We start from the raw sequence: 16,526 nt of genomic DNA on the forward strand, positions 1-16,526 counted from the left end.
CAAAGAAAAGCTACGAAAATGGTATGGGATTTGCATTGCAAACCATACCAAGGAGTGACTTGCTGACCTGAACACATATACCTTGGAGGAAAGGAGAAACCGGGGTGACATGATATAGACGTTCAAATATTTGAAAGGTACTAATCCACAAACCTTTTCCAGAGACGGGAAGATAGTAGAACTAGAGGACATGAATAGAGGTTGAAGGGGGGCAGACTCAGGAGTAATGTCAGGGAGTATTTTTTCACGGAGAGGGTGGTGGATACATGGATGCCCTCCCGCAGGAGGTGGTGGAAATGGTAATGGAATTCAAATGAGTGGGATAAACACAAAGGAATCCTGTTTAGGGGGAATGGATCCACAGAATTTTAGCAGCAATTGGGTGGCAAAACCGGTTAACTGGGAAGTAAAACCAGTGCTGGACAGACTTCTACAGTCTGTGCCCTGATCGTGACTGAATAGATATGGATAGGCTGGAGTTAAATTTTAAGGGGCTTCAACGTTACCTTCAGAACTTTTAGTGTACTGGGCAGGGACAAATCAAACTCAGGTATACAGTACATATAATGTATCGCATACCATGTAAAATGAGTATCTTGTTGGGCAGACTGGATGGATCATACAGGTCTTTATGTGCCATCAATTACTATGCAATATAAATTTATCTGCTCAGTATATTTGACTGTACCTTTTAAAAATTTTCATATTAATGGTCATTTAAGGGGGGATTCTATAAATGTAATGTAGAACCTAAAGTTAGGAACTGGGACGATCCATGCCAAGCACCAATTCGTTATTAGGACTAAGCAATCTTTACAGAATAGCACTTAGTGTGGATTCCCATGCCCAAAGCTTAAGCCTGCAGGAAACCCTGTGTAAATGCAGTTGGACGAATAAATGACCCTATTCTATAATACAGTACCTAAATTTTGGTAACACCCCTAACCCTCCCTGGCCATGCCCCCTTTCAAGTTGCACGAGAGACAATTAGACGCACAGCGTTATAGAACAGTGCATAGGCAGATCTATGCCCAAGGCCTAATTAGTGCCAATTAACATCAATTAATTAGTATGGCAGAAAAGGAAATATAATCACCTGTAACACTTAATTATCATAAATTATCTTAAACTAAATTTGTGTGTGATTTTTTTATACATAAACATACAAACATACACAATATTAATGGAAATGGGAGAAATTTTTTTTTTTGGGGGGGGGGGGGGCATCTCAAGAGTAATTTTCAAGCTAAAGGTTTATGATGGCATTTGAGAGTATAGGTAAATGGTCTGCCACACACAAAGGAAATATATTTCAAAAATCATCCTTCAGATTTTTCAAGTTCTACTTTAAGTTCTTATAAAACATGTATGCGGTAGAGTTGGTATATAAGTTTGAACTGCGCGTTTTAATAATCTATCAATCATACATGATGGTTTGACATAGTGGGTTTGCCCACATTTGCTTTAGAGCAATTGTATAAGACAGACTTCTTTTAGTGTATCTCAATGAAATGGAACCCTGGACCAGTTTGTAGTTTCTCTATATAGCTTATCACAGTATCAGGTAGAACATGCATATTGGTTCCTTGAAGGGAAACAAAATGTGACTCAAACCAGCAATATAATGCAGTCTTACACATTTGAGGTTGACCAGGAAGCTGAAAATGTTTTCTAAGCATGACAACGCTTTGTAACTACTGGCTGGCTTTCTCCCCTTTCCAACATTGTTCTTCCTTTCTGCACTTGCAGTAGGTTTCAATTTATTAGTGTACCCCCCCCCCCTTTTGTACCTAAGCAAATCAACACAGATAAATTTAGAAAGTGAATTATTTTCACTTTGTTGTGGTACATGAGACTAGGGAGGCCAAGGAGAGCACATATTAAAACAACAAATCTTTGGCTTGCTGCTGACTGGCAGAACTGTAAAATCTTTCATACAGCATTCTGGTGGAAGTTGAAAAAATTTCACTATGACATAATATAATGCTGTGTTAAAAGTTTTTAACATAAGCAGTTAGTTTTCTTTCATTTTACACCCTCTCTCTGAACTTTTTCATTGCTGCTGTTTCCTCACTGTCAGTAATTAAGTATTTACAACAGTAAAGGGGGAGGCAATGAACCATGTAATGAATGGCACTTACCTGACAAGTACTGGCAGAAATCAGAGTAAAATACTTCACTTAAAATCCTTATTTTATTTAAAAAAAAACATACAAGTTTACATAAAACACCATTAAAAAACTAGAATATTAATTTTATTGCTATTACTAAAATTTTAGGGGTCCTTTCACCAAGCTGCACTAAAAAGTGACCAGTGCTGTTGTCGGCACATGGGTTTTCCCCACTCTGCCACTTTTAGCATGGCAGTACAATGGCTGCCTTTCCATATTTTTTTTTTTTGTAATGGCCACGTGCTAATTTCCCAATCAGCACGTGGCCATTACCGCAGGAGCCCTTACAGCCACCTATTTAGGAAGCTACTCCTGCGCTAATCGGGTTGCATGTGGTAATGTGCCCGAATTACTTGATTAGAGCAGGGCATACCTACTCTCTACCCCCAGACTCTCATCCCACGTTGAAAAAACTTTTTTTTTAAAGCGAGGTAATGCGCACTGATGGCCAAACTTCCATGGGATGCCTCAGCATGTCCTGCAGTAGTGCTCTTTTACCGCACAGTAGATACACAATAGCGCCTACTGCAGCCTGAAAGAGCCCATTTGTGTGTTGCAAGCCTTCTGTAATTGTCACCATAAGATTCTAACATATTGTTCTCCAAAATCCATCAAGGTATTATTGTGCCTTGCATACAGGACAACATGGATCACACTGAAGGAAAAAATATTGGAAAACCAGTTCAGGAATGAAATCTCTGAGTAATATGCAAAAAGGATGGCATTCCTGCAACTGATTAGAATTCAACATGCTTTTGACCACATTACATAATACTTTTTCCTGCACAAACAGACAGGAAACTTGTACCCTCACATATATTCATTAAACAGATACAAAACAAACTACTCAAAAGAAAATCTGCAGAAGCAAATTTGGGTGGAGCCAGTAGTGTATTCTGACTCCAACTCCAGTTTCAAAATAAAAACTAACATTATAATATACGGTAAAATTTATCATTTTATATAAATATTTTTCATTCAGGTTCTTTTTCAACCTCCAAATACATATATTTTGTGGTCCATTAGTCCTAATTTTGTACACAAAAGAAATATCCTGCGTTTCTGTAATTAATTTCTCTTACATTTACACTATACATAGTAGGACTCAGAGTTCGATAGTAGAAAAATAGAAGAGTAAGAGGTGAAGGTTTAGTGTACCAACTCCACAGCCCTGGAAAGCTGATATGTTTTAAAACTGTGCTTTGGGGTCAGCTTTGGTGGTGCAGAAGGCCAAAGTGGTGGTATTCAGCACTGCCACTGTCAGCCTCTTGGGGGGGCCTGATTTAGGGTCATTTTGCTAAGTTGAGGCAAAAAGTGGCCTTAGAGAGCCCTTTTTTGGGTCTTTCCCATGCATCAACACCATACTTATACTACAGCCATAAAATAGCAGACTATTTTTCCTATTAATGGCTATGAGCTAATGTTGCCATTAGCATGTGGCCATTGTTAAAAATTACTGCATGAGCACTTACCTCCTCCCATTTAGTAGGCAGCACAAGCTCACACAGTGTTCTTGAACTAACTGGTTAGTACAGAACACTACTATCTGCCCCAACACGCCTCCTTAATATATTAACACACAGCACACACACATTTGGCAGTTACCACAGGATGCCTGTGACAGTGTCCTGCAGTACACAGCTAGGTAAAAAAGGAACGCTGGTGCAGCAAAAACTCAAGGTACTAGATTCCTAGAATAAGGCTGCCAACTGGATCCATGTTTGCAGGACAGGGCTGATCCTGTCCTAGGTTTACCCCAGTGTATGCTGGGACTTATAGTCTGTCTTTTCTTAGGGAATGCAATGGGAAAATCAGAACTACAAGTTCCAGCATGCAACAGGATAAACCTAGGACTAGATCAACCCTGTCCTGTAAACCTGAATCCAGCTGGCAGCATTATCCTAGAACTGGTTTTTACCTGATCTTGAGAGAAAAGAAGGAACTACAGAGCAAACAAAAGAAACAAAAAGTGGGTTATTAGAACAAGAGGGCAACATGGACAATATTATGCCAGTATCAGGTTCACCGTTTCTTTCTAATTTTTCTACCTTCAGTTTTAACTGCCTGTTCTTACCATATCACAATACTGCAATGGTAATTTAACAGGATATTTTCCTGTGAAAGGCCAAAAGAGTCCTTGGGAAAGATACACATATTGATACAATAAATTGACAATGTATCCTTTAGTACTACAGCATGCAACATTGTACACAGCTATGCACACATTCTGCAAGAAATAAAACATGACTACAGTATGAAAACTACTATCTACTATAATAAAACTCACCCTCAACGTTCTGATGACACTGACGTCAGTGAAGCCAAGCTCTGAGTTCCTTCAAAAAGGTTCGAAGGTTCGGGGTGGTGAAGCCACCAAAATCGCTCCAGGCCCCGCCCTCGAGGGCGGAGCAATGGCAGAACAACGAAGGGGTTGGCCAGGGAGGGAGGGGTTGGCGAAGAAAACGTTGCTAGCGCCAGTTTCATTTGCTCTGAAACGGGCTTCTTTTACTAGTTACATATAAAATGAAAAACAAACTTGTGGCACCTTGTAGACTTGGAACAAGTTTACTGAGCCATGAGCTTATTTTTAGCTAGCACAGAAATGGATTCCTAGTCCACCATCTGCCAGTTTAACGTGAATATGAAATCACATCCACAGTTTGTACAACAAACATACTCTATTGCTACCTTTCACATGCTACCTAAAATCCACAAACCTGAGAGCTCTGGCAGACCAATTATATTTGGTACTAGAACACTGAGACTAATAGGACTCTGAACTAATAAAAAGGATTCTCAAACACTATGAGAATGATAAATAACTTCATGAGGACATTTCTCTAGGTAAGTGAACATTTTTTGTACTCTGTGCTTTGGCGGTTTAAATGTTCGGGTTTAAAATAGATAAAGGAGTGGAGGAGTGGCCTAGTGGTTAGGGTGGTGGACTTTGGTCCTGGGGAACTAAGGAACTGAGTTCAATTCCCACTTCAGGCACAGGCAGCTCCTTGTGACTCTGGGCAAGTCACTTAACCCCCCCATTGTCCCATGTAAGCCGCATTGAGCCTGCCATGAGTGGGAAAGTGCAGGGTACAAATGTAACAAAACAACAAAAAAAAGTACGCTTATTGATAAAGACAGGTAGAATTTTCAAAAAAGCAAACTTTATTAACTAGTCTCCCTACTCTTATCCCCTAGTTTCTAAAATTTGAACCAGAAATGTTGCACAGCAGGCCCAGAACTACCACCAGGTTCTTGGGCGAGCTTGGCGGTAGGGCCAATTTGCCATGCACAAACCCAGCAGTAGCCCTACAGTTGGGTAATAAAAGGGCCCCCTAGTGAAAAACTACAACACAAGGAAAGGAAAACAGCAGCCACTGTACCACTTGTATTAACAGAATTCAGAACTAGAAAACCTTTAAGTTATGAAAATTATTCAACACTTCTAAAGTAGTAGTGCTCTGTCTACACCACCACCCCACCTCATGAATCCTCACATTCTGAAACAAAACTTAGGAGAACATTCCAAACAGAATCCCAAAGAAAAAAAATCTGGCAAAAAAAAAAAAAAAAAAAGTCCTGCAAGGCAGCATGATATAAGTTATCTCAGAACATATTAAAGGTCTCTATAGTGCCCCATACCAGAAAGACATTCAAAATAAAAGGCTCACATTCTTGTTTCTCCATGAAGTCAAAGTATATGAAAACAATACAAAAACTGGAGAAGGGTACTACACTAGTTTAAAAAAAAAAAGCCAAAAATTAAGGACATACAGTGGGGGAAATAAGTATTTGATCCCTTGCTGATTTTGTAAGTTTGCCCACTGACAAAGACATGAGCAGCCCATAATTGAAGGGTAGGTTATTGGTAACAGTGAGAGATAGCACATCACAAATTAAATCCGGAAAATCACATTGTGGAAAGTATATGAATTTATTTGCATTCTGCAGAGGGAAATAAGTATTTAATCCCTCTGGCAAACAAGACCTAATACTTGGTGGCAAAACCCTTGTTGGCAAGCACAGCGGTCAGACGTCTTCTGTAGTTGATGATGAGGTTTGCACACATGTCAGGAGGAATTTTGGTCCACTCCTCTTTGCAGATCATCTCTAAATCATTAAGAGTTCTGGGCTGTCGCTTGGCAACTCGCAGCTTCAGCTCCCTCCATAAGTTTTCAATGGGATTAAGGTCTGGTGACTGGCTAGGCCACTCCATGACCCTAATGTGCTTCTTCCTGAGCCACTCCTTTGTTGCCTTGGCTGTATGTTTTGGGTCATTGTCGTGCTGGAAGACCCAGCCACGACCCATTTTTAAGGCCCTGGCGGAGGGAAGGAGGTTGTCACTCAGAATTGTACGGTACATGGCCCCATCCATTCTCCCATTGATGCGGTGAAGTAGTCCTGTGCCCTTAGCAGAGAAACACCCCCAAAACATAACATTTCCACCTCCATGCTTGACAGTGGGGACGGTGTTCTTTGGGTCATAGGCAGCATTTCTCTTCCTCCAAATACGGCGAGTTGAGTTCATGCCAAAGAGCTCAATTTTTGTCTCATCTGACCACAGCACCTTCTCCCAATCACTCTCGGCATCATCCAGGTGTTCACTGGCAAACTTCAGACGGGCCGTCACATGTGCCTTCCGGAGCAGGGGGACCTTGCGGGCACTGCAGGATTGCAATCCGTTATGTCGTAATGTGTTACCAATGGTTTTCGTGGTGACAGTGGTCCCAGCTGCCTTGAGATCATTGACAAGTTCCCCCCTTGTAGTTGTAGGCTGATTTCTAACCTTCCTCATGATCAAGGATACCCCACGAGGTGAGATTTTGCGTGGAGCCCCAGATCTTTGTCGATTGACAGTCATTTTGTACTTCTTCCATTTTCTTACTATGGCACCAACAGTTGTCTCCTTCTCGCCCAGCGTCTTACTGATGGTTTTGTAGCCCATTCCAGCCTTGTGCAGGTGTATGATCTTGTCCCTGACATCCTTAGACAGCTCCTTGCTCTTGGCCATTTTGTAGAGGTTAGAGTCTGACTGATTCACTGAGTCTGTGGACAGGTGTCTTTCATACAGGTGACCATTGCCGACAGCTGTCTGTCATGCAGGTAACGAGTTGATTTGGAGCATCTACCTGGTCTGTAGGGGCCAGATCTCTTACTGGTTGGTGGGGGATCAAATACTTATTTCCCTCTGCAGAATGCAAATAAATTCATATACTTTCCACAATGTGATTTTCCGGATTTAATTTGTGATGTGCTATCTCTCACTGTTACCAATAACCTACCCTTCAATTATGGGCTGCTCATGTCTTTGTCAGTGGGCAAACTTACAAAATCAGCAAGGGATCAAATACTTATTTCCCCCACTGTACCATGAATTATTACAAAAATAAATTGTAAACACACACAGAAAGACAGCTCAGCAGGCGAGTATGTCTCAGAAAATCACTCCTTCAAGGGCTTTACAATTACTGTACTTAGGAGTGTTAGCTTTCTCGTCTATTATCAAATATAGAGCCTTTCAACTATCAAGTATTATTCTGTCATCACCTCCGTCTACCAATCCCCTTTTACTGATCTGTAATGACATAGTAAAATGTTTCATGATATGGTAGCAAAACATTAGCACGATATCTATGTTATTCAAATGTTCTAATGCATGGTTATTTGGTGTTTCACTATTATTATACTGGCAACATAAGGGTAATGCAATATACCTCCTTGATTTGGTACAAAACAGTTTCAAATAATAGTACCTGCACATAATAAATGTAATGCTCTTTTATGCTATTATGATATCGTTTTGTATTGTACTGACATTTATCATTTTCTGTTATATGATTGTTCTGCAGTGCTTCACATAGCATATTTCTCCCCTCTAGGGCATACAAAACAGGTTGTATTTTGTACCCCTGAACATTTCAACAGGGTGGATTAGGATTCTTTGGGGTAGTAGAAGTTAGTTATTGTTGGTGCTGGAAGGGTAGGGAGTGGTGGGAGGGTTTATTACAGCTGCTCATTGTTATTGTTTTCTCTTTGTAATTTATACACAACAGTTGCACAGCATATTGTTCCTTTTTATACTTTAATAAAAAGATTTAAACATAAAATCATGTGTTCGAAGCTTCTGCAGATGAGAACAGAGCAAACAGGGACTGGAACAAATTTTATCCCCATGTCATTCTCTAATTTAAACCAAGAGCAGGTGCATTGTTTCTTCAGAGACCTTATCCTTAAAACCTTGCCACATATCCACAAGAGCCCAGCTCTGTGGGTGCTGAGCACTCCCAATATTGAGCAATCTCCTTCATTATGTCTAGGGAGAGGCAATTTGTAATGTTTGGCATCCCCAATCATTCTGAAAAAAAATGTCCCCTGTATATACAAAGTCAGTTCAATAAAAATCATGTACAGCTTGCTGAAACTTATTTCCACATACTGTAAAATGTGTAATTTATTAATTTAGTGCCAACAATTATTACCCTGGATGAAATATTTTGAAACTGTGCGATTGTGATCATAATTGTCACTCTTGGAACAATCATATATGGAATTTCTCTTTAGGTTTCTTCTGGTGATCATTAGCAAAAAAAAAAAAAAACTTCTAACCATTCTTCCTATACATTTCCAATTCCAAATTGTAGCTAGTCCCCATACAAAGTGCAGCCCCCTGTAATATAATCTGCATCTTGCAGTTTTAAGTGACAGACAACCAAATTTCTTGTCAAGGGCTCCCCCACCCCGACCTAAAATTGTGAGATATACTTTTGTTAGTATTTTTTTTAATGTTTTAAGCACAGATAATCCAAACAATGCCATATGCATTAAGAAATATTTTTCCCCTAAATAAATATCTAAACTGTTACAGTTCCTGCAAAAAACCCAAAGGTTCAAAGAAGAGCAACGAAAATGATAAAGGGGATGGAACTCCTCTCATATGAGGAAAGGCTAAAGAGGTTAGGGCTCTTCAGCTTCCAAAGACGACTGAAGGAGGATATGATTAAAGTCTACAAAATCCTGAGTGGTGTAGAAAAGGTAAAAGTTAATCAATTTTTCACTCTTCCAAAAAAGTACAAAGACCAGGGTACAGTCAATGAAATATGGAAATACTTTTAAAACAAATAGGAGGAAATATTTTTTCACTCAAAGAATAGTTAAGCTCTGGAACTCATTGCCGGAGGATGAAGTTAATGTATCTGGGTTTAAAAAAGGTTTGGACAAGTTCCTGGAGGAAAAGTCTATACTCTGCTAATGAGGTAGACATGGTGGAAGCCACTGCTTGCCCTGGGATTGGTAGCATGGAATGTTGCTACTATTTGGGTTTCTGATAGATACTTTTGACCTGGATTGTCCACTGCTGGAAGCAGGATACTGGACTAGTTGGACCACTGATCTGACCCAGTATGGCTGTTCTGTTTTTAGGGTCAATTTTAGCATCTTAAAAGCAACCAGTTGTGTAAGGGTATAAGGGTAACACTGCTTTACTTATGAAGAACGAGACCATCTGGGAACACAAAACAGACGCAAAAATCCTGTTTGCATTAAGTTTATATCAAGGCTCGACAAACTCCAAGTGTCAGGTCAACATGGCAACTAAAACAAAAATTTGATCTGGTGCCTAAGGTTTGCAAGACAAGCAGCAATAACATAAAACAATTCTCAGCGCCAGTTCAACAGTTCTACACAAATGGGTTGCTATCCCTTTCTACCAGCAGGTGGAGGTAGAGAAAACACTGAATTCTACCAATGACATCACCAGTATAAGCTGTAGAGACCCATGCACCAGCAGAAATAGCATAAAACACAGCAATTCAGCAAGAAGGGCAACCTCTACCTTGCTCACGCGCTAATGAGATGCTGCTTTTCTTGCCCCAAAAATGAAAGCAGTCTTTCACTGGTTGCAAGACAAGCAGTCTCCTCTCAGCCAGTAATAGCCTTCAGCGTCAACATAACATCAGCATCGATATGTGAGGCATGTGAGACTGCTGCATTGGATGTGGGGTCTTGTGAGAGACTGTTTTGTAGGGTAGGGGTGTCACGTGAGAATACTGTGTGGGATGGGGAGAGTCATGAGTGAGACTACCATATGGGGTGGGGAGTGGAAATGAGGGATTGAAAAGGGCTACTCCTCAGGGGAAAACAACATAAGTTAAGGGCTGAGAGAGACTAACACTTGGGTGGGGGTTTTAAAGAAACTACTGCTCTGGGCGGGGATGATGTTTGACATGTTGGTGAGAGATGTGGAGAAAAGCTACCACTCAAGGGTGGGGGGGGGGGGGGGGGCTGAAGAGAGATTGAGAAGCTACTGCACCAGGGGTATAATGTCATGGCTGCTGCTGCGGTGGATGGGCAATGAAAAGAAGCTAAAGGTGTGCCTCTTGGGAGTAGGTGGATGAATGAGAGTGATGGGGAGAGCCTGAAGCTACCTGGGGACAGGTGGGAATGAGTGACTGCCCAAAAACAATAGCCAGAACTTTAGGGGAAGGGGAAGGGATTTGACATACAGCCTTTTTGTGATATGATCAAAGCAGTTTACTACTATACTACATACAGGCTTATAACTGAAAGAGAAATCAACAATTGAGGGAAAGTACCATATTACTAAATTCAGTGATAAAAATTGCATAACACAACTAGCATCATACCTGCAAGAATAAATGTGTTTTTAAAGCTCTATGAAAAAGATAACAGGAGAGTAACATTAATCTAACTACAGATTGCTCCAAATTCTACCAGCATTAAAAGGAAAAAGATCAATCTTGATCAAGATGGCGTCCATGAGAGGAAGCGCTTCCTGAGAGCTCCCGAACCTCAAGCCGAGTTTCGGAGCGTTTGTCTTTCTGGGACCCAGTTAATGGGGAAAAGAAAGGGAAAAAGCGGGGCTAAAGCCACTTCTAGCCCCGCTTCCACCTTAACTCTCCGACAACCGACCTTGGAGGCGTTTGGACTTCAGGCGCATGGTGCTTCGATCTCTGCCTTGGTTGGATCCCCAGAACATCCGGGGGATCTTAGCGTCGAAGGGGCGTCATTAAGACCGCCCCTGCAGACTGCCCCGCCGAGACCGGGTGGTGGTTTGAGATCGATGGGAGAGCCGGAGTTGGTGTTCTCCGAGGCTGCAAGTGGCCCTGTTGTTTTTTCGACGCCAGATGGAAATACATCAGATGAGAGGGCGGTAGGTACTGAACCCTCGCCCTCCCCCATCATGGCTCCACCACCTGTGGGTATCGGCGCTATTACAAGACCAGCAGTCGTTACCCTAGAGGTCCTTTGGGACGCTATCCAAGCATTGAATTCGTCCCTGCTCCAGGCTTCAACTTCTTTCAATTCTGAAGTAAAGGACCTTAAACAACAACAACATACCATGGAATTGAGGGTTAAAGAGCAAGAAGACAAGAGTGAGTCAAATTCACTTGAGATTAAGAAAATGCAAACAATTGTTGGTAATTTAGTGACTGACAGAGATAATGTTCAAAGAAAAATTGAATATTTTGATAACCAACTTAGGAGGAATAACTTAAGATTTTTGAACTTTCCTAAGAGTCCCTTAACACCTCCAATGGAAATGTTAAAAAAGTATTTTACTGATATACAGTATTAGGAATTCCAAAGGAAGCTATACCTCCAATTGTAAAGGTGTATTATATCACAGGAGCCAAAACTTCATTTGTGGAGGCTCCAGCAAACTTAACACAATTCCTTGAAACGTCCTTAGAAACCATTACAGAACGCACGACTCTCCTTGCATCTTTTGCCTTCGAAACTGATAGAAATAATATACTTAGGTTATACTTCAGATTTATGTCGCTTCAGTTTTTTGGTTCAAGGATACAAGTTTTCCCAGACATCAGTAAATCTACTCAGAGAAGAAGGAGAGAATTTCTGGGACTTAAGCCCCGGACTCTTGCATTAGGTGGAACTTTTAAGCTAAAATTTGCATGTAGATGTCTTATTTCCTTAAGAATGGCTTATTATGTATTCTTTGATCCAGAAAAGTTGAAACAGTTTATAATAGCAAAGGAAAGCGGTGGCGAATCTGCTTCGAGAGCAACCGAAGTTAGCTAAAACCGCAGGCAGAGATCTAGCTCTTACTCTCTCATTGTATTTAGAGAATTTTTTTTTCTCTCTTATTTTCTCACAATTAATTTCCTTGTATCTTGATCAATATTGTGGTCTAAGTAATAATGACATTGCTATTTACCCTTGACTATGTAAATGATAGTGAAGGAGTATGTTAATTTTTCTTTTTTTATTGTATTTCCTGATTTTCTGACATTTATTTTTATATGAATGTATATTTTGAAACTGATAAATAAAAAAATTAAAAAAAAAAAAAAGGAAAAAGATCATTCTAATTGGTTTTTCATACTGAATATTTTTCACGGCAGGATAGTTTAATTTTAACTTCTGGGTATTACTCCAAGTAAGCCAATTACTAGGTCAATTTCAGTTGAGCTTTCAGAATGTAAACCATTAAATGATTTATAAACCAAAGCAATTTTAAATTCAAAATCTCTCACATTAACTGAAAACAATGCAATGAGATCAGCAGTGGAGAGGCCAACTCGAATTTACCCAAAGAAAACATTAACCTTGCAGCAGTATTCTGTAAAAACTGGAGCCTTCTCTGCAATTTAGAAGATATAGTTCTTTAGATTGTAAGCTCTCTTGAGCAGGGACTGTCCTTCCCCATGTTTAAACTTGTACAGCGCTGCGTAACCCTGGCAGCGCTATAGAAATGCTAAGTAGTAGTAGTAGTAGTATATAGCAAACTGCAGTAATCCAACTGCAGAAGAAGTACAGATTCAGTAATAAACCTAAAACTATATTTACTAAGGATCTAACTGGCCTTAGTTGATGTAACAAATAATTTTTTAAACTAAATTATTGATCTGTGGCTCTAAAGCAGTTTATGTATTATATTTGGATTTCTTTTTTTGCTCACACCCTTCCAGTACTAGCTCAAGGTGACTTACAGTCAGGTGCACAGGTATATACGAGTACTTTTTTTCTACTGGGCTCACAATCTAAGGTTCTGGGGGGGGGGGGGGGGGGTTCTTGCTGTTGCTGTATTTGGGGCAATAGAGGGTTAAAAGTGACTTGCCCAGGGTCATAAGGAGCTAAAGTAGAAACTGAAACCAGTTCCCCTGGTTCTCAGACACTACTGCACTAACCACTAGACCCCTCCTCCTCTGCCTGCCTCCTTCTCCACAGGTCCAGAATTTTTTGGCCACTCTGAACCCCTCCCACTTTCCAAGAATCCAGAATTGTTCTCTCTCTCTGCTTCCTTTCCTCCCACAAACTCTTGGTGGGTCCAGCATTTCTTTTGCCCCCCCCCCCCCCCAGTCCTGCAAACTTGTTGCTCGTCTTCACTGGCCATCAATGCAGACAGACTTCAGCCAGCCCTTATGTCTTTTGCCTCATCTTATGGCAACTTCCTGCAAGCAAAGGATAAAGGAAAGCCTCAGGGCTGGGAAGGGACCTGCATTAATTTCTGGTGAAGACCTGGCAAGTTTGCAGGACCTGGTTGGGGGGGGTTGAAAGACAGGCTGGACTCACTGAGAAATAACCAGATTACAGTTTTTTTTTTTTTTTTGGGGGGGGGGGGGAGGTGTAGGGAGAGAGTGAGAGAAGCTGGCTCTGCTCCGAGGTAGGACAGAGAGAGAAGATATGCTTTAAGGCAGGGAGCAGAGACACACAGAGAGATATGGGGAGAGATAGAGACATGGAGAAGACAAGCTGGAATGAAAGGTAATATAAAGACAAGCACAAAGAGGGGCAATGCTAGAGACAAGGGCACAGAGTGGAGATACTGAACAGGAAAGACAGGGGCACAGAGGGAAGATGGATGGTGAACACATTAATAAAAGAAATGTCAAATAGACAGGAGATCCTGGCAAAATAGTTATGAAAAACTGAGAAAAGCAGAAAAGAGACCCTGGAACCAATGCAAATGGAAAAATAAAATGTTCAGTCCCTATGTCACTAAAATTGCTGTACATGCAGTCTGTTTCGTTGGGGGGGGGGGGGGGGAAGAGTGCAACTATCTGTGTGCCACAAGAGGGGGAGTACAGGGTATCTGCAGACGGGGTTGGAAGACATAGGAAGGGAGATATCGGGAGCTGAGAAGTGATGTGTAGATGGAGTGAGAATCTGGAGAGAGCATAGGTGCCAGCTCTGTGGGTGCTTCAGGACCCCCATTATTCAGCAAATTCCTTGACTAACCAGAGATAAGGTCATTTTCATTGCGTTTAGCACTCCCAATCATTTTGAAAAGTCAGCTCCTATGGGGAAAGGTATGGAGAAATTCAGGCATGGGGCTAGTATTTAGGAAACAGCTATGTGGTGGAGTGTATGCCACAAGAGGGTAATGGGGTGGTGGTTCTCAAGAAAACTATGTGGATTTGTGAGCTATGGGGAATGCAGAATAAGAGAGAGCGCTGTGAGGAAGGCAGGCAGTCTCTCAGACAGCGTGCGGTGGGGAAAGGCTACTTTAATAAATGACTTGCTGTGCATCACTTTGAGCACAAGGAATATGCAAGACAGAAGTGAACTTTTAAATGGTTTTCTATGAGGATCCCGCTGTATCCAACTTTTTATCTTTTGCCATTTATTAGATGTGCATAATAAAAATTATAGTTTTTCCAAGTTTGGCTCCTAGATCCTAAGAAACTTTGTGGAGCCCCGATTTATATAATAAAAGAACCCCTTCTATTCACACGTGCATAAACAGCGAGCCCGTTTTAACAACCCGCTCCATCCAATGCGCTACCACAGTGTTTCTCACTTGCAGGAAGTATAAAACTACCTGAGCTAGAGGCCTTTTTTTGTTACACTTGTTAAACCCCTCTCTTATCTGGCCAATAAACAAGGAAGAAGAAGCAGATCGCTGCGGCTGCAGCTCAGAAACCAAAGCTACAGGATCGGCAAGAGACCATCCGTCCAGGTGCTACAGTAACGTTAGCTCAACCTTACAATTTGCTTTTACAATTTGCGCAGGACCTGTTGAGGCTTTAGAATAGAAAGCTCCAGGTACCTGACGCTTTCCTCCTTCTGGTTGGGTAAGAGGAAAAACACAGAGTGCTCTCGTGTTGCTACTTACAAATCTAGTAATGAAGCTCCTCAGGCGGCTGCAGTCCATGGCGACGGCTGTCCGCGGTCCTGCTCTCCCTGGTTTCCCCGTCGTCCCTTTCAGCCTGCGAGCCGCTCTCCTCGACCGCTTCGGACTCCCGCCTCCATAGACTTGCTCACTCGCTGGAGGGTAGCAGCGGCCACAGAGTTACAAGCTCGTGCATCCGCCACTGTTCTCATCCCTGCCGCGCCTCAGCATAGCCGAACACCGCAGGGGGGGTTGCGCGTGCTGCAGGGGGGGCCTGAGGGATAACAAGGGACAGTACCGCTCACCGCCCTGGTTCGTTCCGCGATACTAGAGTGACAGTTACTTCCGAGCTCTCTAAGCCTTCCCCCTCTTCTGTTTTCTGCAGGTATTATTCTGTTTCTCGTCTGTATACACCCCTCCGCTTGCACTTCTCTCTCCAGTGAATTCCCTTGCCCTCTCTTCTGTTTCTTTCTTACTACGGCAGAGGTATAGACGGCATTGCCGCTCCTCATTGGTTGTTCAGCGTAATTCCCCCTTGGAAACCCAACCTTGTCCTTTTCATTGGTTGATGCGATTCTCCCCGCCCACAGCGTGAATCCTATAGGATAGAGCGCAGGTAAGAGTTGATGAACCACACCACTGTGGGCAAAAAACTTAGTGATGCTTTCCTTCCAAGCCAAGTTATTTCCCCTGTTGATTTCATCGTGTTTGTTACTTGTTTTTCTCTGGTATGATTCATTATAAACCTTAAGTGTACAGTAGTTAAGAGTGTTTTTGTTTGACGCAAGTTCACCATTTATTCAGTCAATGGCTTTTTTCATCCTTAACCGGATTTACCTGAGATTTGATTTCTTACTTTACTACTAAAAATAACCCTCCTTCGTACTATAATCTAATCCAGGGCTTGACAGAGTTTCCACAAATCTAGACTTGGAAGAACTGGATTTTTTATTTATGCCCATTTATTATTTGTTACATTTGTATCCCACATTTTCCCACCTATTGTAGGCTCAATGTGGCTTACATAGTACCGGAGAGGTGTTTGCAGACTCTGGTGTAAACAAATACAAAGTGGTATTGTGGTAAGATAAAGTTCATGTGGCACAGCCAGTGGCGTAGGGGGGGGGGGCGGGAGGGGCGGTCCGCCCCGGGTGCACGCGCTCGGGGGGTGCCGGCCCCGCTGGTTCCCTGCTCTCTCTGCCCCAGAACAGGTTACTTCCTGTTCCGGGGCAGAGAGAGCAGGGAACCAGCGGGGCCGACGCAGC

General features: G+C 41.9%; 1 protein-coding gene across 4 annotated transcripts in view; it reads right to left on the reverse strand.

Annotated features, from left to right (window-relative positions):
- The window catches only part of ATP11A (ATPase phospholipid transporting 11A), a 381,664-nt gene extending 365,957 nt beyond the window's left edge, over positions 1-15,707 (reverse strand). For all 4 annotated transcript variants that reach the window (XM_030201529.1, XM_030201532.1, XM_030201531.1 and 1 more), the window contains exon 1: positions 15,265-15,707. In XM_030201529.1, coding sequence (XP_030057389.1) covers positions 15,265-15,303 — 39 coding nt within the window. In that variant the 5' untranslated portion in view covers positions 15,304-15,707. The remainder of the gene's footprint in view (positions 1-15,264) is intronic.
- Positions 15,708-16,526: the final 819 nt, after the last annotated feature.

The sequence above is a fragment of the Microcaecilia unicolor genome, chromosome 4, assembly GCF_901765095.1.
Source record: "Microcaecilia unicolor chromosome 4, aMicUni1.1, whole genome shotgun sequence".
NCBI lineage: Eukaryota > Metazoa > Chordata > Amphibia > Gymnophiona > Siphonopidae > Microcaecilia > Microcaecilia unicolor.